Genomic DNA, 23,248 nt, shown 5'->3' on the forward strand with positions numbered 1-23,248 from the left:
CTTGCTATTGAGGGAGTGCATCGTAGGTTCACTAGGTTAATTCCCGGAATGGCGGGACTGTCATATGTTGAAAGACTGGAGCGACTAGGCTTGTATACACTGGAATTTGGAAGGATGAGAGGGGATCTTATTGAAACTTATGATTATTAAGGGATTGGACACGCTAGAGGCAGGAAACGTTCCCAATTTTGGGGGAGTCCAGAACCAGGGGCCACAGTTCAAGAATAAGGGGTAGGCCATTTAGAATGGAGATGAGGAAAAACTTTTTCACTCAGAGAGTTGTAAATCTGTGGAATTCTCTGCCTCAGAAGGCAGTGGAGGCCAATTCTCTGGATGCTTTCAAGAGAGAGCTAGATAGAGCTCTTAATGATAGTGGAGTCAGGGGGTATGGGGAAAAGGGAGGAACGGGGTACTGGTTGTGGATGATCAGCCATGATCACATTGAATGGTGGTGCTGGCTCGAAGGGCCAAATGGCCTCCTCCTGCACCTATTGTCTATTGAGGCTGTGACAGGGGTGCAGCTGTATACAACTGGCTGCATTGAATAAATTGTATTAGCCAAGTATGTATAGTAGGAAAATAACTGTAGATGCTGGTACAAATTGAAGGTATTTATTCACAAAATGCTGGAGTAATTCAGCAGGTCAGGCAGCATCTCAGGAGAGAAGGAATGGGTGACGATTCGGGTCGAGACCCTTCTTCAGACTGAGTATGTAGCCAAGTATGTATACATAGAAGGAATGTGCCTTGGTGCTTTGCTCGCAAGTAACAACACAATATACAGTAAACAATTAAAAATAAAACGTGAAAAATAAAATAAAATACCTTAGCAAAAGGAGGCTACAGACATTTGGTTGTTGAGTAGAGCTGCTGCTCGTGAAAAAAAGCTGTTTTTATGTCTGGCTGTGGCGGCTTTGACAGTCCGGATTCGTCTTCCAGAGGGAAGTGCTTTAAAGAGTTTGTGGCCAGGGTGAGAGGGGTCAGAGATGATCTTGCACGCTCGCTTCCTGGCCCTTGCTGTGTACAGTTCGTCGATGCGGGGAAGGTTGCAGTCAACAAATAAAGCTCTGTTGAACTGTTGAACTGTTGAACAACCTTCTCGGTTATTCGAATGAAGCGCTGTAGCCTCCGGATGTCCTGCTTGGTGGCTGAGCCAAACCAGACCATGATGGAGAAGGTGAGGACGGACTCAATGATGGCAGTATAGAATTGGACCATCATTGCCTGTGGCAGATTGTGTTTCCTCAGTTGCCGCAGGAAGTACATCCTCTGTTGGGCCTTTTTGACTGTGGAGTCGATGGTGGCCTCCCATTTAAGGTCCCTGGAGATGATGATTTTAAGGAACGTAAAAGACTCCACAGATGTGGCTGTGGTGTTGTTGATGGTGAGTGGGGGGATGGGAGGGGGAGCTCTCCTAAAGTCTACAATCAATTCCACTGTCTTAAGAGCATTGAGCTGTAGGTTGTTGGGATGGCACCAGGACGCCAGCTGTGTCACTTCCTGTCTGTTGGCAGATTCCTCCCCATCCTGGATCAGTCCAATCAGGGTTGTGTCGTCCACAAACTTGAGAAGGTTGACAGAGGAGTCTGTGGAGGTGCAGTCGTTGGTGTAGAGAGAGTAAAGGAGAGGGGAGAGTACGCAGCCTTGTGGTGCTCCTATGCTGAGGGTCATATGCTGGAAGGTTAGATCACATGGGATCCAAGGAGAGATAGCTGAAGGGATAGCAAATTGGCTCCATGGAAGGAAGCAGAGGGTGATGGTGGGAGGTTGCTTCTCGGACTGGAGGCTTGTGACTATTGGTGTCCCTCAGGGTTCAGTGCTGGACCTGTTGAAGGGGAAGGTGAAGGGGAAAAGATTTAATCAGAGCCTGAGCAATAACTTTTTCACACAGAGGGTGGTGGGTGTATGGAACAAGCTGCCAGTGGAGGTAGTTGAGGCTGGGACTATCCCACCGTTTAAGAAAGTTAGACAGGTACATGGATAGGACAGGTTTGGAGGGATATGGACCAAGCACAGACAAGTGGGACTAGGGTAGCTGGGACATGTTGGCCGGTGTGGGCAAGTTGGGCTGAAGTGCCTGTTTCAACACAGTATCACTCTATGACTCTAGTGTAGCAGGGACATGTTGGCCGGTGTGGGCAAGTTGGGCTGAAGGGGCTGTTTCCACACTGTATCACTCTATGACACTAGTGTAGCTGGGACATGTTGGCCGGTGTGGGCGAGTTGAGCTGAAGGGCCTGTTTCCACACTGTATCACTCTATGATTCTATGGCCCTCTATGACTGAGGAGGTGGCTGTGACTGGGGAGGTGGAGTTATGACTGGGGGGATGTGTAGCTGTATAAGTCTGTGTGGGGAGGTGCAGTGTATATAAACAGATGTCTGTGGGCAGGTGTGGCAGTGAATGGGCAGGTGTGGCAGTGAATGGGCAGGTGTAATCTGGTCTGTGGGCAGGTGTAGTGTAGTCTGTGGGCAGGTGTAGTCCAGTCTGTGGGCAGGTGTTGTCCAGTCTGTGGGCAGGTGTCGTCCAGTCTGTGGGCAGGTGAAGTGTAGTCTGTGGGAAGCTGTAGTCCAGTCTTTGGGCAGGTGTAGTGCAGTCTGTGGGCAGGTGTAGTGTAGTCTGTGGGCAGTCATTGTCCAGTCTGTGGGCAGGTATAGTCCAGTCTGTAGGCAGGTGTAGTCCAGTCTGTGGGCAGGTGAAGTGTAGTCTGTGGGCAGGTGTAGTGTAGTCTGTGGGAAGCTGTAGTGCAGTCTTTGGGCAGGTGCAGTGTAGTCTGTGGGCAGGTGCAGTGTAGTCTGTGGGCAGGTGTAGTGTAGTCTGTGGGCAGGTGTAGTGTAGTTTGTGGGCAGGTGTAGTGTAGTCTGTGGGCAGGTGTAGTCCAGTCTGTGGGCAGGTGTAGTCCAGTCTGGGCAGGTGAATTCCAGTCCAGTCTGTGGGCAGGTGTAGTGTAGTCTGTGGGCAGGTGTAGTGTAGTCTGTGGGCGGGTGAAGTTTAGTCGTCTGTGGGCAGGTGTAGTCCAGTCTGTGGGCAGGTGAAGTGTAGTCCAGTCTGTGGGCAGGTGTAGTCCAATCTGTGGGCAGGAGTAGTGTAGTCTGTGGGCAGGTGTAGTGTAGTCTGTGGGCAGTCATAGTCCAGTCTGTGGGCAGGTATAGTCCAGTCTGTAGGCAGGTGTAGTCCAGTCTGTGGGCAGGTGAAGTGTAGTCTGTGGGCAGGTGTAGTGTAGTCTGTGGTAAGCTGTAGTCCAGTCTTTGGGCAGGTGCAGTGTAGTCTGTGGGCAGGTGCAGTGTAGTCTGTGGGCAGGTGTAGTGTAGTCTGTGGGCAGGTGTAGTGTAGTTTGTGGGCAGGTGTAGTGTAGTCTGTGGGCAGGTGTAGTCCAGTCTGGGCAGGTGAATTCCAGTCCAGTCTGTGGGCAGGTGTAGTGTAGTCTGTGGGCAGGTGTAGTGTAGTCTGTGGGCGGGTGAAGTTTAGTCGTCTGTGGGCAGGTGTAGTGTAGTCTGTGGGCAGGTGTAGTCCAGTCTGTGGGCAGGTGAAGTGTAGTCCAGTCTGTGGGCAGGTGTAGTCCAATCTGTGGGCAGGAGTAGTGTAGTCTGTGGGCAGGTGTAGTGTAGTCTGTGGGCAGGTGTAGTGTAGTCTGTGGGCAGGTGTAGTCCAGTCTGTGGGCAGGTGTAGTCCAGTTTGTGGGCAGGTGAAGTCCAGTCCAGTCTGTGGGCTGGTGTAGTGTAGTCTGTGGGCAGGTGTAGTGTAGTCTGTGGGCAGGTGTAGTCCAGTCTGTGGGCATGTGTAGTCCAGTCTGTAGGCAGGTGAAGTTTAGTCCAGTCTGTGCGCAGGTGTAGTGTAGTCTGTGGGCAGGTGTAGTCCAGTCTGTGGGCAGGTGTAGTCCAGTCTGTGGGCAGGTGTAGTGTAGTCTGTGGGCATATGTACTGTAGTCTGTCGGCAGGTGTAGTCCAGTCTGTGGGCAGGTGTAGTGTAGTCTGTGGGCAGTCATAGTCCAGTCTGTGGGCAGGTATAGTCCAGTCTGTAGGCAGGTGTAGTCCAGTCTGTGGGCAGGTGAAGTGTAGTCTGTGGGCAGGTGCAGTGTAGTCTGTGGGCAGGTGTTGTGTAGTCTGTGGGCAGGTGTAGTGTAGTCTGTGGGCAGTTGTAGTGTAGTCTGTGGGCAGGTGTATTGTAGTTTGTGGGCAGGTGTAGTCCAGTCTGTGGGCAGGTGTAGTCCAGTCTGTGGGCAGGTGAATTCCAGTCCAGTCTGTGGGCAGGTGTAGTGTAGTCTGTGGGCAGGTGTAGTCCAGTCTGTGGGCAGGTGTAGTGTAGTCTGTGGGCAGGTGTAGTCCAGTCTGTCGGCGGGTGAAGTTTAGTCGTCTGTGGGCAGGTGTAGTGTAGTCTGTGGGCAGGTGTAGTCCAGTCTGTGGGCAGGTGTAGTGTAGTCTGTGGGCAGGTGTAGTCCAGTCTGTGGGCAGGTGAAGTGTAGTTCAGTCTGTGGGCAGGGGTAGTGTAGTCTGTGGGCAGGTGTAGTCCAGTCTGTGGGCAGGTGTATTCCAGTTTGTGGGCAGGTGAAGTCCAGTCCAGTCTGTGGGCAGGTGTGGTGTAGTCTGTGGGCAGGTGCAGTCCAGTCTGTGGGCAGGTGTAGTGTAGTCTGTGGGCAGGTGTAGTCCAGTCTGTGGGCAGGTGAAGTGTAGTCCAGTCTGTGGGCAGGTGTAGTCCAATCTGTGGGCAGGTGTAGTCCAGTCTGTGGGCAGGTGAAGTGTAGTCCAATCTGTGGGCAGGAGTAGTGTAGTCTGTGGGCAGGTGTTGTCCAATCTGTGGGCAGGTGTTGTCCAATCTGTGGGCATGTGTAGTGTAGTCTGTGGGCAGGTGTAGTGTAGTCTGTGGGCAGGTGTTGTCCAGTTTGTGGGCAGGTGTTGTCCAATCTGTGGGCAGGTATAGTGTAGTCTGTGGGCAGGTGTAGTCCAATCTGTGGGCAGGTGTAGTGTAGTCTGTGGGCAGGTGTAGTGTAGTCTGTGGGCAGGTGTAGTGTAGTCTGTGGGCAGGTGTTGTCCAGTTTGTGGGTAGGTGTAGTGTAGTCTGTGGGCAGGTGTTGTCCAGTCTGTGGGCAGGTGTAGTGTAGTCTGTGGGCAGGTGTAGTGTAGTCTGTGGGCAGGTGTTGTCCAGTTTGTGGGCAGGTGTCGTGTAGTCTGTGGGCAAGTGTAGTCCAGTCTGTGGGCAGAGTGAACGCCTGCAATGCTGCGCTGACGGCGGCGCTGCTCATAATGCGAGCGGCGGCTCACAGAGGCGTGTCGGCGGGCGGGCGGGCGGGCGCTGGGGTGCTGGGTGCCGGGAGCCGGGTGTTGGGTGCTGGGTGCTGGGTGCGGGTCCGGCCCTGTCGCTGCCGATGCTGGAGCGGGTTTATCGCGCCGGGCTGCTCGCGTTCGCGGCGGTGCTGGGCGGGGGCATCGTTTACGCCGCCTGGGGACGATGGTTCCGCGGCGAGAGCCCGCAGAGGAAGGAGGACAAGGTGAGGCGCGGCCGCGGGACCCGAACAAGGAAGTCAAGATGTGGATTCACAAAAACACCCACACTCACACACACACACACACACACACACACACACACACACTCACTCACTCACAGTCTCACACACACACACACACACACACACTCACTCACTCACACTCTCACACACACACACACACACACACACATTCACACACTCACACACACACACACACACTCACTCACTCACACTCTCACACACACACACACACATTCACACACTCACACACTCTCACACACACTCACTCACTCACACACACTCACACACACACACATTCACACACACACACACACTCACACTCACATTCACACATACACTCACACACATTCACACCACACTCACACACACACACTCACACACACACCCCACACTCGCATTCACACACTCTCACACACACTCACACGCTCACAAACACACACACTCACTCACACACACACTCACACCAAACACACACACACCCCACACACACACACCCCCCACACACACACCCCACACGCCACACGCACTCACACACACACTCACATACTCACATACACACACACACTCATACACACACTCACACCACACCCACACACACCACACACACACCACACACACTCACACACCACCCACACGCCACACACACCCCACACACACACCCCCCACACGCCACACACACACCCCACACACACTCCACTCGCCACACACACACATTCCACACACGCCACACACACACACACTCACACACACACACACACACACACACATACTCACATACACACACACACTCACACACACACTCACACCACACTCACACACACACTCACATACTCACATACACACACACACTCACACACACACTCACACCACACCCACACATACCACAAACACACCACACCCCTACACGCGCACACACACACACACACACACAATGCTGGAGTAGCCCGGCTAGTTGGGCAGCGGCCATGGAGATTTGGGATGGGGCTGTGGGAAGCTTGGGATGGGGCTGTGGGGAATTTTTGGGGGGGTTGGGGTGGGGTTTGGGATGGGGCTGTGGGTTTTTTTGAGGGGGTTTGGGGTGGGGCTGTGGGTTTTTTGGGGGGTTTTGGGGTGGGCTGTGGGGGGTTTGGGATGGGGATTTGGGGGGTTTGGGATGGGGATTTGGGATGGGGCTGTAGGATGGGGCTGTGGGGGAGTTTGGGGGGTTTGCGGTGGGGCTGTGGGGGGTTTGGGGTGAGGCTGTGGGGGGGCTTGGGATGGGGCTGTGGGGGGGTTTTGGAGGGGTTAGGTTCGGTGTTTGGGATGGGGCTGTGGGGTGGGGTGTGGGGGTTATGGAAGTCGTGCTGTGGGGGTTGGGGTTTGGGATGGGGCTGTGGGGGTTGGGGTTGGGACCTCTACCAGGTCTCTCTGTTCCTCAACACCCTCCATGGCTTCACCATTCATTGTGAAAGTTCTGCCTGGTTTGATATAGAAACATAGAAAATAGGTGCAGGAGGAGGCCATTCGGCCCTTCGAGCCAGCACCGCCATTCATTGTGATCATGGCTGATCATCCCCAATCAGTAACCCGTGCCTGCCTTCTCCCCATATCCCTTGATTCCGCTAGCCCCTTGGTTTTTGGTTTTTGGTCCTCCAAAATATTCCAAATGGAATTTAAACTGGAGGTGATCGAGAGAGAGATATACCACAGTGCAATGCCTCATGCCTTTGTCTGTGGAACTGATGCGCTACAATGCTGAGAAGTATATTCTGCACTCTGCACCCTTTGCTCTATGAGGCGGTATGCACCTCGATGGTTGTGTAGCAGTGGTCGTGTGTTTGGGTCTCTGGATGGAATATTGTTGTAGCACACTCTGGAGGTTGGCCTGACTGAAGTCCCCAGCTATTATGAACAACACCTCGATGTTCATGTTGAACACTGATTTTCCAGCAACTGATGGTTCTACAATCTGGTCAAAATGATGAGAGCTCAGTTGAAATTCCCTGAGCGGCCACAGATGGCGCTGTGAGTGGCGAGGTACTTATGAAAGAACTAGCACAGCCCTCAATCCTCGCCCCTAATTGTTTTGCAAAGACAATACAGTAAACCCTCGTTTTAACAACCCCCTTGTAACAGATGTGTAGGAAGGAACTGCAGATAGACACAAAATGCTGGAGTAACTCAGTGGGACAGGCAACATCTCTGGAGAACAGATGTTGGACCCATCCCCGGCTTGCTCCATCTCTGCAGCCATTTAGACTAGGGTTGCCAGCTGTCCCGTATTAGCCGGGACATCCCGTATTTTGGGCTAAGTTGGTTTGTCCCATACGCGACCGCCCTTGTCCCGTATTAGGCCCGGGGTAGGCCCAGACAGTGTTGGCCTGGGCAGTGTAGGCCTGGACACTGTAGGTCCTGACTGTATAGGCCTGGACAGTGTAGGTCTGGACAATGTAGGTCTGGACAATGGAGGCCCGAGAGCCGCCTAATGGAGGTTGCGTAGCAACCCGCCTCCCGGCCCGGGCGGCCGCCGTTCGTGGAGCGGGAGCACGTGGCCGCTGGCTGGGTGAGGTGACGTCACCTTGCCCCGTATTTGGCAGTGCGATAGTTGGCACCCTCTACCCCAGCCCTACATGAGCAACTCTGATTCACTATGTTTGCTGTGGGCCTGTAAAACTGCAGCAAGTAAAGATTCCATTGCTCCATCACTCATAAATATGACAACTAAACACTCTTGATACACGGTTAGCGATTCACAAAGCGTATTGCTTCAATCTGCATGTTGAAACCTGCCGTGCACACTGTCTTTATGTTTTAATTTTGTAATCAGATTCTTTTTGCCATGCCCCAATCTGATGATATTCGTGATTTGACATGTTGCTGGTTTTAGCCAGAGATGGGCGTTACAAAGTATGGAAAAATGTTGCTGAAGAAGAGATGAGCTCCCGCCTGAGCTAGATGCGTGCACTCTCGATATCCTGTGTCAGATCCATCGTATTATCAGTGCTCAACAGGAACAACTCAAATTCACACCTTTTCCTTAATCACCATTGTCCTGGCGACTGTTTATAATAAGTTTTATTAAAATTGGTCTTATATTTTTAAGTTAGAGAGATTTTAAAGTTTAAAAATTACCTTTCTAATCGACTTATTCAAGGTCTTCAGCGTGTGACGTCACAATGGGACACACGCGACTTTAAGAATAGCGCTCGAGCTGGCGGACCGCGCCTCCGCTGTTGTTGAGAGGGGATGGGGTGTGTGAGTGGGGAGAACAATTTCCATTTAAACAAAAACGTTTTAAAAACCCACTTGCCTCACAGATTAGACTTAACAAAAAAGCCGTTAAAAAAGTTAACAAACCCGAAGAAGATATTTCCAGCTTCAACCAACGGCGTCGTCGAGCCCCGATCCCCAGCGCCCCGCACCATCACCACAACACAAGCAACAGCGGGCAGCTTCTCCTCCTCCTCCTCCTGCGTCTCCTACAGTGGACACTGAATGCACTGATCAAACAATGTACAAGCATATTCCCTAAAGCTGCATGAATGTGATAGAAATTTACTTTGTGTAATCTTTTGTCAAGACCAAGTTTACTCCTAACTATTTGTCTTTAAATTTCTATTGCAGAAGGCTGAAGAAAATTCCAAACAAATTCTTGTGGTTGGTCTGGATGGAGCAGGAAAGACCAGTTTCCTCCACAGCTTGGCAACAAGCACAGTTAAAAGAAGCGATGGGCCCACCAAGATGTTCAACAGTGTTCGCGTTAACACCGAAGAAGCACAGATAGAATTTCTAGAAAGTAAGTTCACATTTGAATTGAATAAGTTTATTGGCCAAGTATGTACATATACAAGGAATGTGCCTTGGTGCTCCGCTCGCAAGTAACAACACCAACATACAGTAAACAATTAAGAATAAAGCATAAAACATTAAGAACAAAACGTTATAGTTTGAACATATGAGTGAAATAAACCAGAGCAAAAAGAAACTCCTGACTTGTGGTTATTGAGTTATTGGGTTAGTGCCTCCCAGTGTCCCTCCCTCCCGATGTAGGGCTACTGGTAATAAATGCTTAAACACACAATTCCATTCAGAAAGTCATCCTCATGCAGCATGGAAATAGGCCCTTCACTCCACTTGCCAGCACCAACCAAGATGTCCCGGTGTTTGGCCATTGTCCCTCCATACCTTTCCTGTACATGCAGTTGTCCACATGTTTTATAAATGCTGTTATAGTATCTGCCTCATCTACCTCCTCTAGGGCAGCTTGTTCTATATACCCACCAACACCTCTGTGAAAAAAAAATGTCACTCGGGTTAGAAACATTGAAATATAGGTCCAGGAGGAGGCCATTTGGCCCTTCGCGCAAGCACTACCATTCTGGCGGGCAGGTTTGTCACTGCCACAATAAGGGGGGGGGGGGTGTCAAATGGGATAGTCAAGGATGGAGTTAAAGGGAAAGAGAGTAAAGGGATAGTTAATGACCCCAGAATTAATGGGAAAGAAAGCTCACAAAGGGATAGGACAGTATGGCCAAGTGTAATAGGGATCGATGCAAAGGGTTATATGAGTAAGGAATTAAAAGTATTGTATATGAATGCACGAAATATAAGAAGCAAAGTAGATGAGCTTGAGGCTCAGTTAGAGTTGGTCGATACGACATTGTGAGGATTACAGAGACGTGGCTGCAGGAGGATCGGGCCTGGGAACTTAATATTCAGGGTTATACATCCTATAGAAAGGATAGGCAGGTGGGCAGAGGCGGTGGGGTAGTTCTGCTGGTGAGGGATGAAATTCAGTCCCTTGCGAGGGAAGACATAGGGACTGATGAGGTAGAGTCACTGTGGATTGAGTTGAGGAATTGTAAAGGCAAGAAGACACTAATTGGTGTTATCTACAGACCCCCAAATAGTAGCCCAGATGTAGGATGTAAGATGCAGCAGGAGTTAAAAAGGCATGTAAGAAAGGTAATGCCACTGTGGTGATGGGCGATTTCAATATGCAGGTAGAATGGGAAAATCATGTTGGTTCTGGACCCCAAGAAAAAGAGTTTGTAGAATGCCTCCGAGATGGATTCTTAGAGCAGTTTGTAATGGAGCCTACCAGAGAAAAGGCAATTCTGGATTTAGTGTTGTCCAATTAACCGGATTTGATAAGAGAACTCGAGGTAAAGGAGGTAGTGATCATAATAGGATTAGTTTTAATCTGCAATTTGAGAAGGAGAAGGTTAAATCGGAAGTGTCAGTGTTGCAGTTGAACAAAGGGGACTATGAAGGCATGAGAGAGGAGCTGGCCAAGGTCGACTGGAAAGGGATCCTAGCAGGAATGATGGTGGAACAGCAATGGCAGGAATTTCTGGGCATAATCCGGAAGACACAGGATCATTTTGTTCCAAAGAAGAAGAAAGATTCTAAGGGGAGTAGGAGGCAACCGTGGCTGACAAGGGAAGTTAGGGATGGAATAAAACTAAAAGAAAAGATGTATAACACAGCAAAGAGTAGCCGGAAGCCAGAGGATTGGGAAACTTTTATAGGACAACAGAAGGTAACAAAACGGGCAATACAGGCTGAAAAGATGAAGTACGAGGGGAAGCTGGCCAAGAATATAAAGAATCTGTAGATATGTTAAGAGTAGCAAATGTAGAATCTGTAGATATGTTAAGAGTAGCAAAGTCAAATGTGGGTCCTTTAAAGGCAGACACGGGTGAAATTATTATGGGTAACAAGGAAATGGCAGAAGAGCTGAACAGGTACTTTGGATCTGTCTTCACTAAGGAAGACACAAAACAATCTGTACTGGAGGACAGAGGATCTAGGGGGGTAGAGGAACTGAAAGAATTTTTCATTAGGCGAGAAATAGTATTGGGCAGACTAATGGAACTGAAGGATGATAAATCCCCTGGGCCTGATGGTCTGCATCCCCGGGTCCTCAGGGAGGTGGCTCTAAGAATAGTGGACGCATTGGTGATCATTTTCCAATGTTCAATAGATTCAGGATCAGTTCCTGTACATTGGAGGACAGCTAATGTTATCCCACCTTTTAAGAAAGGAGCGAGAGAGAAAACGGGGAATTACAGACCAGACAAGTTGAGCCAAAGGCCCGTTTGGGACCCAAAGGGAACTCGGGTTTCATGTCTTTATGATTATAAGAATGTAGAGGCCAGGGAACTTGATTGGATTAATACAAAAGTGATTGATTTCAGTCAGAAGAAAATAAAATAACAAAAGGAAGAGCCCCCTAGAGGAAAGATGAAGCATTTGCAGTGAGTGTTGGTGATGTAACTTAAAACTATTGCCCTAAAGACAAGGAAGGAAGTTGTTCGGCATTTGGTTTCTGAAATGACAGCGAGACTGGCCGTGAACAAGAATTGATCATAGCTTTTGCAGAGGAAGTTCAGCTTAGCTTAGAGATACAGCGCGGAAACACGGCCTTCGGCCCACCAAGTCAGCACCGACCAGCGATCCACGTACATTAACACTATCCTACACTAGGGACACTTACACTTTATACCAAGCCATTTAACCTACAAACCTGTACGTCTTTGAAGTGGGGGAGGAAACCAAAGATCTCCGCAATAAATCTCCACTGTAAATTTCCCCGGTGTGGGACGAATAACGGAATATATTAGAATATATTAGTGTCACGGGGAGAAGGTACAAACTCCGTACAGACAGCACCCGTGGTCAGGATTAAAACCGGGTCTCTGGCGCTGTGAGGCAGCAACTCTACCCGCTGCGCCACCGTGCCGTTATATTGAAGGGCGTATATAAAAGCAGCTACCTCTGTACATCACCCTCGGCCTGCTCGGCTTCTGTGACATCAGTTTGCAAAGATCTTGGAGATATGATTCTAAATATTATTTAGATTCTGTTCTGTTCTGATTTGTTGTATTTTCTTTCTAAGTTGGTGGTGGCGAAGGCCCACGTCAGTGTTGGTCCGATCACCTGCCTGGATCACGGGCACTGGTGTATGTGGTGGATTCAGCAGATCACAATCGGATGTCACTTGCTAAACATGAACTGCACCAATTAATTCGAGGAGACACCACACTTCCTGTTGTTGTTTTAGCCAATAAGCAGGTATGTTGCTCATCAAGATGCACCAAAAACAATGGGTGATGAAGCACTAATACAGCTCCACCATGCTGTCCAATGTGCCCCATCAAAGCTCATCCCACTTAGATGCACCTGGGCCATCTATATAATAAAACTCTCATTTGTTTCTTTGTTTGTGACTGAACTACAGCCAAAATGGTACACGATAGCGCAACAATTTTAGGCCCACCTTACTCACTGTCGTCCCTTTGGTGCAAATGGAGGAAGTTTCATTGAAATCGGTGTTATACTTTTAAAGTTATTCACATTTTAAAGTTTAAATCTATCTCCTAGGGAGAGAAGAGGGAGGGGTGTGGAGGGAGGGAGTGGGGATGGGAGGAGGAGGAGGGAGGATAGGAGGGGTTGAGGGGGATTGAGTGGGGGCAGGGGGGAGAGGGGAGGGTGCTGCACCAATGCAGGAGAGGTTTGGACCCAATGGGCCCACTTGGTCTAGTATCACTCTAAACCTCTCACATGCCTCCAAATGGAGGTCCAAATGGAGGTTTCTCATGGATGATGTAGGCTAGGCCTAGTTCATAGAACATAGCACTGGAGCAGCACTGGAACTGGCCCCTCAGCCCACAATGTCTGCATTAAACATGATGCCATGTTAAACTCTCTGCCTGCATGTGATCCACATCCCTCCATTCTTTGGATATCCACGTGCCTATCTAAAAGCCTCTTAAATGTCACTATCCTATCTGCCTCCACCACCCTCCCCGGCAGCACGTTCCAGGCCCCCACCACCCTCTGTGTACAAAAAACATGTCCCACACATCTCCATTAAACTTTGCCCCGCTCACTTTCAGCTATTCCCTCTAGTCTTTGACATTTCCATTTCGGGGAAACGTTCTGACTATCTACCCTATCTGGCCTCTCATCATTTTATATACTTCCATCAGATCTCCCCTCTTAACCTCCTACGCTCCAGAGAAAACAATCCATGTTTGTCCAACCTCTCCTTACAGTTATTACCCTCTAATTCAGGCAGCATTCTGGTAAACCTCCTCTGCACCCTCTCCAAAGCCCCCACATCCTTCCTATGATGGGATGACCAGAACTGCACGCAGTACTCCAATTGCAGGCTAACCAAAGGCCCATTGAGCTTAGGGTTGCCAACTGTCCCGTATTGGGACATCCCTTCTATTGGGCTAAATTGGTTTGTCCCGTACAGGACTGCCCTTGTCCCGTATTAGGCCCGAAGGGCAATGTAGGCCCAGACACTGCAGGTCCGGACACTGCAGGCCTGGACTGCGTAGGCCTGGACAGCGTAGGTCCGGAGGCCCGGGCACTGCCTAACGGAGGTTGCGTAGCAACCCGCCTTCCGGCCCTGGCGGCCGCCATTGGTGGAGCAGGAGCACGTGGCCGCTGGCTGGGTGAGGTCACGTGGGGCAGTGACATCACCTTGTCCCGTATTTGGCAGTGAGGAAGTTGGCAACCCCAATTGAGCTGCGTCATGACTTCTTGACTGTTTTGTTTAATGCCCAGACCAATTAAGTCAAGCACACCATGCCTCCTTCACCACTCAGTCTACCTCCTTCATGCCTCCTTCACCATTCAGTCTAACTCCTTCATGGGCTCCTTCATCACTCAGTCTACTTCTGTAGCCACTTTAAGGAATTGTGCACCTGGATGCAAAGATCCTTGTGTACAATGCTGTTAAGGGTCTTATACTTAATACTTTAACTAATACTTTTCCCTTACATTTGACACCTCAAAGTGCAACACCTCACACTTGCTGGCGCTAAATAAACTCCATTGCCATTCCTCCTTCCATATCTGCAGCTGATGGATCACTGTGGAATCACTGTATACTATGAGCACCCTCCTTGCTCTGCACAACCCCACCAGCTTTAGTGCCGTCCCTAAACTCACCAACCTGTCTAGTTCACAACCGTCATTTATATTTGTTACTCACATAAGAGGTCCCAACACAGATCCTGCAGAACACCTTCTCAAGCCACAAGCAAGGTCCTGGAGGAGTAGCTACTAACATTCCTTTAGAAACATAGAAAATAGGTGCAGGAGGAGGCCATTCGGCCCTTCGAGCCAGCACCGCCATTCATTGTGATCTGGCTGATCGTCCCCAATCAAGGCAGTAAAGGCCAATTCTCAGAATGCATTCAAGAGAGAGCTAGATAGAGCTCTTAAGGATAGCGGAGTCAGGGGGTATGGGGAGAAGGCAGGAACGGGGTACTGATTGAGAATGATCAGCCATGATCACATTGAATGGCGGTGCTGGCTCGAAGGGCTGAATTGCCTCCTCCTGCACCTATTGTCTATTGTCTAATAACCCGTGCCTGCCTTCTCCCCATATCCCTTGATTCCAGTAGCCCCTAGAGCTCTACCTAACACTCTCTTAAATCCATCCACTGCCCTCTGTGGCAGAAAATTCGACAAATTCACAACTCTGGGTGAAAAAGTTTTTTCTCACCTCAGTTTTAAATGGCCTCCCCTTTATGTGGCCCCTGGTTCTGGACGCCCAACATTGGGAACATTTTTCCTGCATCTAGCAGGAAACTTTGTTTAAGTAGAGATAATCCAGGGAATTCTTGGAAGGTGAGCCTCATGTTGGTGGTAGGAAGCTATTACAGAGGATGCTTTGGGATCGGATTCACTCCCATTTGGTAGAGAATGGGTTAATTGCGGACACAACCTGGCTTTGTTCAAGGCAGGTTGAGTCTGACTAACCATCCAGTTTTTTGATAATGATGTTTATTGGCCAAGTGTGGGGATCGCTGGTTGGCGTGGACTCAGTGGGCCGAAGGGCCTGTTTCTGCACTGTATCTTAAAAAAAAATTGTTTAAAGTGAACGGGGCAAGATTTAATAGGAACTTGAGGGGTAACGTTTTCACACAAAGGGGTGGTGGGTATGTGGAACAAGCTGCCAGAGGAGGTAGTTGAGGCAGGTATTTTTTAAATGCCAAGACATTTATTAGGTACTTAGACAGGTACATAGAGAGGAAATGTTTAGAGGGCACAGCAGAATTTGATGTTGAGCTTTGATGTTTAATGGTCAGATTTCAGGCATGGGTTCCCTGTAAGATCCCGCTGTCTATCTTATTTGACATCTTTCACTTGATCACAGGAGACAGACTAGTGACTGACATCCACTAGAAACCCATTGACTCCCACAGCTATCTGGACTACACCTCTTCCCACCCTACTTCCTGCAAAAAGTCTATCCCCTACTACGAATTCCTCCGTCTACGCCGCATTTACGCCCGGGATAAGGTATTCCACAATAGGGCATCAGAGATATCCTCATTCTTCAGAAAACGGGGCTTCCCCTCTCCCATTATAGACGAGGCTCTCACTAGGGTCTCCTCTATATCCCGCAGCTCCGCTCTTGCTCCCCCTCCCCCCATTCGTAACAAGGACAGAATCCCTCTTGTCCTCACCTTCCACCCCATCAGCTAGCGTGTCCAACAAATCATCCTCCAACATTTTCGTCACCTCCAATGGGACCCCACTACTGGCCACATCTTCCCATCTCCTCCCCTTTCTGCTTTCTGCAGAGACCGTTCCCTCCATAACTCCCTTGTACACTCGTCCCTTCCTACCCAAATCACCCCCTCCCCGGGCACTTTCCCCTGCAACCGCAGGAGATGCAACGCCTGTCCCTTTACCTCCCCCCTCAACTCCATCCAAAGACCCAAACAGTCTTTCCAGGTGAGACAGAGGTTCACCTGCACCTCCTCCAACCTCATCTATTGTATCCGCTGCTCTAGATGTCAATTTCTCTATATCGGCGAGACCAAATGCAGGCTTGGCGATCGTTTCGCTCAACACCTTCGCTCAGTCTGCCTTAACCAACGTGATCTCCCGGTGGCTGAGCACTTCAAATCTCCCTCCCACTTCCAGTCTGACCTTTCTGTCATGGGCCTCCTCCATTGTCATAGTGAGGCCCACCGGAAATTGGAGGAACAGCACCCCATATTTCGCTTGGGCAGCTTGCAGCCCAACGGTATGAACATTGACTTCTCCAACTTTAGATAGTTCCTCTGTCTCTCTCTTTTCCCCTTCCCCCCCCTCTCCCCCTTCCCAGTTCTCCCACTGTATTCCTGTCTCCACCTATATCCTTTCTTTGTCCCGCCTCCCTGACATCAGTCTGAAGAAGGGTCTCGACCTGAAACGTCACCCATTCCCTCTCTGCTAGATGCTGCCTGATGTGATACCTTCTTTCATTTGATGTTTCATTTGTTGCCCATGAGACATTTTGGCCAACTAACTGTGTTTTTCCAAATCCTCAATCACCTGCAGTTGGTCACATTGATATTTTGTGATTGGTGACAGAGTCTTGACATTTTCAGGGCAGGATCCTGCTGCATCTGCTGTCCTAAGTGAGCTGAGCTACAGCAGAGCCATTTGTGAGTCTCTGCAAACGATGCCTTCTTTTTGGCTTAAACGTTATGTTGCATTTAAAAAAATAGATAATTGTCAGGCTTTTTTCACAACTAACAAAACTAAAAAGTCGAGGAATAGATAAATTAATGGCTCGTGATTTTTTAGTTTAGTTAGTTTGGAGATACAGCGTGGAAACAGGCCCTTCGGCTCACCAAATCCGCATTGACCAGCTATCTCCGCACATCAACACTATCCTACACACACGAGTGACAATTTACATTTACCAGTTCGGGGGGAAACCCACGCGGTCACGGGGAGAACGTACAAACTCCGTACAGTCAGGATCGAACCCGGATCTCCGGCGCTGTAAGGCAGCAACTCTACCGCTGCGCCACCATGCCGCCCATCCGTGCCCACGGGTAATCTCAGGGGACAAGGTGGTGACGATGTGAATATTGTGCCGTTGTATCTGCAGGATATTAAAGGGGCGTGCACCATTCTCGAAATACATGAGCGGCTTTCCCTTGAGGATCTCGGCGACGAACGGAAACTTTTCCTCATCGGAACCCACGTGTCAGAAAACGGGACGCAAGTACCGGCCAGCGTACAAGATGCCAAGGAACTGATTGCCCAGCTCGTGATCTGATGAAGCGTTGAACTTGCAGTGGATTATCTCCCTTTAACCACGAGTCACTGTTGTGTGATGTAACATTACTAAAGCACAATCAGGTCACCTTTGATTGTGTGATGTAGAAACTTTAAAAAAAAATCTTTTAGAAATATCTGTAATACAAATCTCGGTTTGGAAAAAGCACAGTGATATATTTTCCACATTTTCACCTTTAAGAATCTGATATATAACAAGTTTTCCAGTGGTTTTCAAAATATTAAAATAAATGATCACTGTACACATTTCTATTCCATCGTTTGCTCCAAAAACAACATGGTATATTCTGAAATGAGTGAATCGCATGTGGGGAGAACTTTTTGTTCATGAGACATTACTCCCTGTCCCATTGATGCCACATTAGTTAACCCCTTCCCAACAACGCTGGACTTTGCACCAGTCCCAGGCAAGTTGTACTGGTGTCACTCCGAAATGATCCCTACATCCCTTCAGCCCCACGCTTATCAGCCTGAAGAAGGGTCCTAACCCGAAACGTCACCTCTCTATTTTCTCCAGAGATGCCATCTCTGTCTCTGTCTCTCTCTCTTTCCCTCTCTCTCTCTTTCTCTCTCTCTCTCTCTCTCTCTCTTTCTCTCTCTCTTTCTCTCTCTCCGTCTCTCTGTGAGGGGGCGTTTGTAGACAGGGGGATTGTGTGTGCAGATTGGGTGTGTAGTTTGGGTTGCCGTGTGTGTGAGGGTGGGCCGGATTTTTGGGGAAAGGACCGAGGGGTTTCTCAGCTGCAGTGGGGAGGAGTGGAGAGAGAAAACGTGTTGTTAATACTTGCTCTCTACTACGCACTCTGCCCTCTACCCCCGGGAGTGTGTGATGGGACGGTGTGGAGGTCGGGAGGGAGAGAGGGAAAGAGAGAGGAAGGGAGGGAGGGAATGGAGGGAGGGAACAAGAGAGAGGTCGTGAGTGAAGGGGAGAGCGAGGGAAGGGGAAGACTAGAGGAAGATAGAGGTAGGTAGAAATGGAGGGTGGAAGAGAGGGAGGAACGAGGGAGGAAGGGAAGGAGGGAGGGATGAAAGGACACTCCTCCCAGGGGTTAGAGACACACATACACAGTGGAGTTCCCTCCCCACTGCCCCATCTCTCACCTTCTCCCTCTGTTTGTCTCTCTGTCTCATAAATCTTCTCAGAATCCGTTCCAGCTTGACAACATATTTCCTCTAACCCGTCGCCCAGAACTGAACACAATGCTCTAAATGTGGCTTCAGCAACATCTTATACAACTGCAACATGACCTCCCAACTTCCAAACTCAATACTCTAACTAATGAAGGCCAATGTGCCAAAAATCTTTTTGACCACCCTGTCTACCTGTGATGCCACTTTCAGGAAACTGTGTACATCCACTCCTCCATCCCTCTGCTCTTCAACATCCTTGTCTACCTGTGACGCTACTTTCAGGGAACTATGTACCTGTGCGCATAGATCCCTCTGCTCTACAACACTTCCTGTATACCTGTGACACCACGCTGCCATTTTCCTGCTGCCGGAGTACAAACAACGGATAGTACAGGAAGCGACAGTGACGAGGGAAGTAAAGCGGTGGGCTGACCATTCAGAGGCCATGCTGCAAGATGCACTGAGCGAAGTCGACTGGAACATGTTCCAAGCAAGTTCCAGAGACGTAAATGAGTTTGCGGAAGCGGTTACGGACTTCATTGCCACAATAGCCGAAACCATCATCCCCACAGTAAGGGTCAGTATCTTCCCTAACCAAAAACCCTGGGTGGACAGGTCTATTCGCGTGGCCTTGAATGCTCGCACCGCTGCTTACAACTCCGGCCTGGCATCCGGCAACATGGACGACTACAAGGGAGAGCCCTACCGACTGCGAAGGGCAGTGAAGGATGCAAAAAAGAGGTACCGGGACAAGATGGAGTCACAGATGGAGCAGCAGGACACCAGGCGCCTTTGGCAGGGGCTACGGACTATAACTAGCTACAGGTCCAGCACCCCCTCAACCGAAAGTGCCGGCTCCTCCTTAGCTGATGACCTGAACTCTTTTTACGCACGGTTTGAGACGGGTAACACCACCAGCTCGCTGTCTAAAAACAGCACCGAAGGGGCGCTGGCTAGCGAGGCTGGAGGGGGATCCACCGCCGGGGATGTGCACACATTCTCGGTGTCCGAGCATGAGGTGAGGTGGGCTCTGACGCGTGTGAACACGAGGAAAGCTGGAGGCCCAGATGGTATATCTGGGCGAGTACTAAAGTCTTGTGCTACTCAGCTTGCTCCAGTGCTCACCACAATATTCAACTTCTCCTTGGCAAAGTCCATGGTCCCTGCATGCTTCAAAAGATCCATCATTGTACCGGTGCCAAAGAATGCCTCTCCAGCGTGTTTAAATGACTACCGACCGGTGGCCCTCACCTCGGTTGTCATGAAATGCTTGGAGAGGCTAGTCAAGAAGCACATCTGCGCCCTCCTTCCTCGCAACATGGACCCACTACAGTTCGCATACCGTCCGAACAGGTCCACGGATGATGCGGTCTCCCAGGTTCTACACACCGCTCTCTCTCATCTGGACAGCCAGGGGGGCTATGTGAGGATGCTGTTCATTGACTTTAGTTCAGCATTCAACACAATAGTCCCCAGCAGACTGGTTGAGAAGCTGCTGGAACTGGGGCTTAGCACCCCTCTGTGTGCCTGGGTCCTGGACTTTCTCACTGCCAGGCCCCAAGTGGTCAGGATGGGGGAACACACATCTAGCTCCCTCACCCTGAACATAGGATCCCCCAGGGCTGCGTCCTTAGCCCCCTACTGTACTCCCTGTACACACATGACTGTAGGGCCAGGTTCAGCTCAAACTCCATCATCAAGTTTGCTGATGACACTGTGGTGGTGGGCCGGATCTCCAACAACGATGAGAAGGCCTACCGGGAGGAAGTGGCTGATCTGGCACTCTGGTGTCAGGACAATAGCCTCCTCTTGAATGTCACTAAAACAAAGGAGCTGATTGTGGACTTCAGAAGGGCTAAACATCCAAGGACGTACACGCCACTGGAGATAAATGGATCTATTGTGGATAGGGTGAGCAGTTTCAAATACTTGGGAGTCCGCATCGCAGAGGATCTGACGTGGGCAACGCACATTGCCGCACTGGTGGGTAAGGCTAAGCAGCGCCTTTACCACCTTAGACAACTGAGGAAATTCAGAGTATCGCTGAGGATCCTTCATTGCTTCTACTCTGGGGCTGTAGAGAGCATCCTGTCCGGCAACATTACAGTCTGGTTTGGGAACAGCTCTGCCCAGGACAGGATGGCCCTGCAGAGAGTAGTGCGTTCGGCAGAACGCACCATGGGAACTACACTCGTCCCCCTGCAGGACCTATACATCAGGAGGTGCAGATCCAGAGCAAGCAAGATCATGAGGGACCCCTGCCACCCCAGTAACGGACTGTTCCAGATGCTACGGTCAGGCAAACGCCTCCGCTGTCTCGTTGTGAAAACGGAGAGGATGAGACGGAGCTTCTTCCCACAGGCCATCAGGACTGTCAACTTTGATAACCCCAGAGACTAAATTTTTGTCGACACTTTTTGTGCTATGTTTAGTAACTTATTAACTTTATTTATATGCTGTAACTGTAATTATTTTTGTGCACAACCCGCAGGCATTGCCACTTTCATTTCACTGCACATCGAGTATGTGTATGTGACAAATAAATTTGACTTGAAATTTGACTTGACTTCAGTGAACTGGGTACATGCGCTCCGAGAGCCCTCTGCTGTACATTCATTCAGAGATCTCCATACTATAAGCAACCCTCAACCGTCCAAGGAATGGAGTCCCAGCTTTCCCCAACCTCTCCCTGCAGCTCAGACTCGAGTCTCTGCACTCTTCAAAACGTCATCTGTCCATTTCACTCACCAACTAGAGAGCGGCCTCATTAGAGACCATCGGACTATCTTTAATCGGACTTTATCTTGCATTTACCGTTATCCGCTTTATCCTGGATCTGTACACTGTGGACGGCTCGATTGTAATCATGTGTAGTCTTTCCGCTGAATGGATAGCACGCAACAAAAAAGCTTTTCACTGTACCTCGGTACACGTGACAATAAACTAACCTAAAGATGTTGCCTGACCCACTGAGTTACTCCAGCACTTTATGAGTGGCACAGTGGCGCAGCAGTAGAGTTGCTGCCTCACAGCGCCAGAGACCCGGGTTCGATCATGACAACACGTGCTGTCTTTACGGAGTTTGCATGTTCTCCCCGTGACCTGCTTGGCTTTTCTCCTGGTGCTCCGGTTTCCTCCCACACTCCAAAGACGTGCGGGTTTGAAGGTTAATTGGATTCTATAAGTTATAAATTGGCCCTAGTGTTTGTAGGATAGTGTTAGTGTACGGAGGTCGCTGGTCGGCACGGAGTCGGTGGGCCGAAGGGCCTGTTTCCACATTGTATCTCTGATGTAAACGAATGCATGAACCGGCGATCACTCGGTGGGGAAGGGCCAGTTTTCGTGCTGTATCTCTAAACTAAATTAGTGTGTGAACGGGTGATCGTTGATCCGCGCGGACTTGGTGGGCCGAAGGGCCTGTTTGTGAGCTGTATTTCAAAGCAGACACTTGGAACTATGGTGAATTTGTGCAGATTTTTAATCAGAATGAAGGTAGGAAGTGGAGGCCACAGGGCAGTGAGGGTGACAGTAAGGAGTGCTGCAATGAAAGCGGGGGTGGAGGAGTGCATTGGGGGGTGAGGTGGAGGTGGGGGGTGCATTGGGGGATGAGGTGGAGGGGGGGTGCGTTCGGAGTTGAGGTGAAGGGAGGTGGAGGAGTGTGTTGGGGGTAGAGTGGAGGAGGGGGATGCATTGGGGGGTGGAGTGGAGGTGGGGGGTGCATTGGGGGTAGAGTGGATGTGGGGGTGCATTGGGGGTAGAGTTGAGGATGCATTGGGGGTAGAGTGGAGGTCGGGGATGCATTGGGGGTGGAGTTGAGGTGGGGGTGCATTGGGGGGTGGAGTGAAGGTGGGGGGTGGAGTGGAGGTGGGGGTGCGTTGGGGGGTGGAGTGGATGTGGGAGTGTGCATTGGGGAGTGGAGTAGAGGTGGAGGGGTGCATTGGGGGATGGAGTGCGTTGGGGGTGGAGTTGAGGTGGGAGGGTGCATTGGGGGTGGAGTGGAGGTGGGGTGCACTGCGGGGTGCAGTGGAGGTGGGGGGTGCGTTGGGAGGTGGAGTGGAGGTGGGGTGGTGCGTTGCGGGGTGGAGTGGAGGTGGGGGGGGGGTGCGTTGGGGTGAGTTTTCTCTGAAGTGTTTGAGACTGAAGGGAGTGCTGAAAGAAGTATATATAATTATAAGAGGCACAGTGGAACAGTGGTAGAGCCTCACAGCGCCAGAGGCCCGGGTTTGATCCTGACTACAGATGCTGTCTGTACGGACTTTGTACGTTCTCCCTGTGACCTGCGTGGGTTTTCCCCAGGTGCTCAGGTTTCCTCCCATTTTCCAAAATGAATTGGCTTCTGTGGCAGAGAATTGCACAGATTCACAACTGGTCCTAAATGGCCTCACCCCTGATTCGTAAACTGTGACCCCTGTTCATGTTCATAAGAGATGGTAAAATTAGGCCATTCGACACATCGAGACTACTCCACAATTCAATCATAGCTGATCAATCTTTCCCTTTCAACCCCATTCATCTGCCTTCTTCACATAGCCC

The 23,248-nt window shown here is 50.1% G+C and overlaps 1 protein-coding gene across 1 annotated transcript; it reads left to right on the forward strand.

Annotated features, from left to right (window-relative positions):
• The first annotated feature begins 5,295 nt into the window (after positions 1 to 5,295).
• On the forward strand, positions 5,296 to 17,791 carry LOC144601139 (ADP-ribosylation factor-like protein 9). Its single transcript, XM_078413098.1, has 4 exons — positions 5,296 to 5,485; positions 9,107 to 9,278; positions 12,384 to 12,559; positions 17,397 to 17,791. Exons 1-4 carry the CDS (start codon positions 5,363 to 5,365, stop codon positions 17,565 to 17,567), a joined length of 642 nt encoding a protein of 213 aa, XP_078269224.1. The 5' UTR covers positions 5,296 to 5,362; the 3' UTR covers positions 17,568 to 17,791.
• The last annotated feature ends 5,457 nt before the right edge of the window (positions 17,792 to 23,248 follow it).

Source organism: Rhinoraja longicauda, chromosome 1 (genome assembly GCF_053455715.1).
Source record: "Rhinoraja longicauda isolate Sanriku21f chromosome 1, sRhiLon1.1, whole genome shotgun sequence".
NCBI lineage: Eukaryota > Metazoa > Chordata > Chondrichthyes > Rajiformes > Arhynchobatidae > Rhinoraja > Rhinoraja longicauda.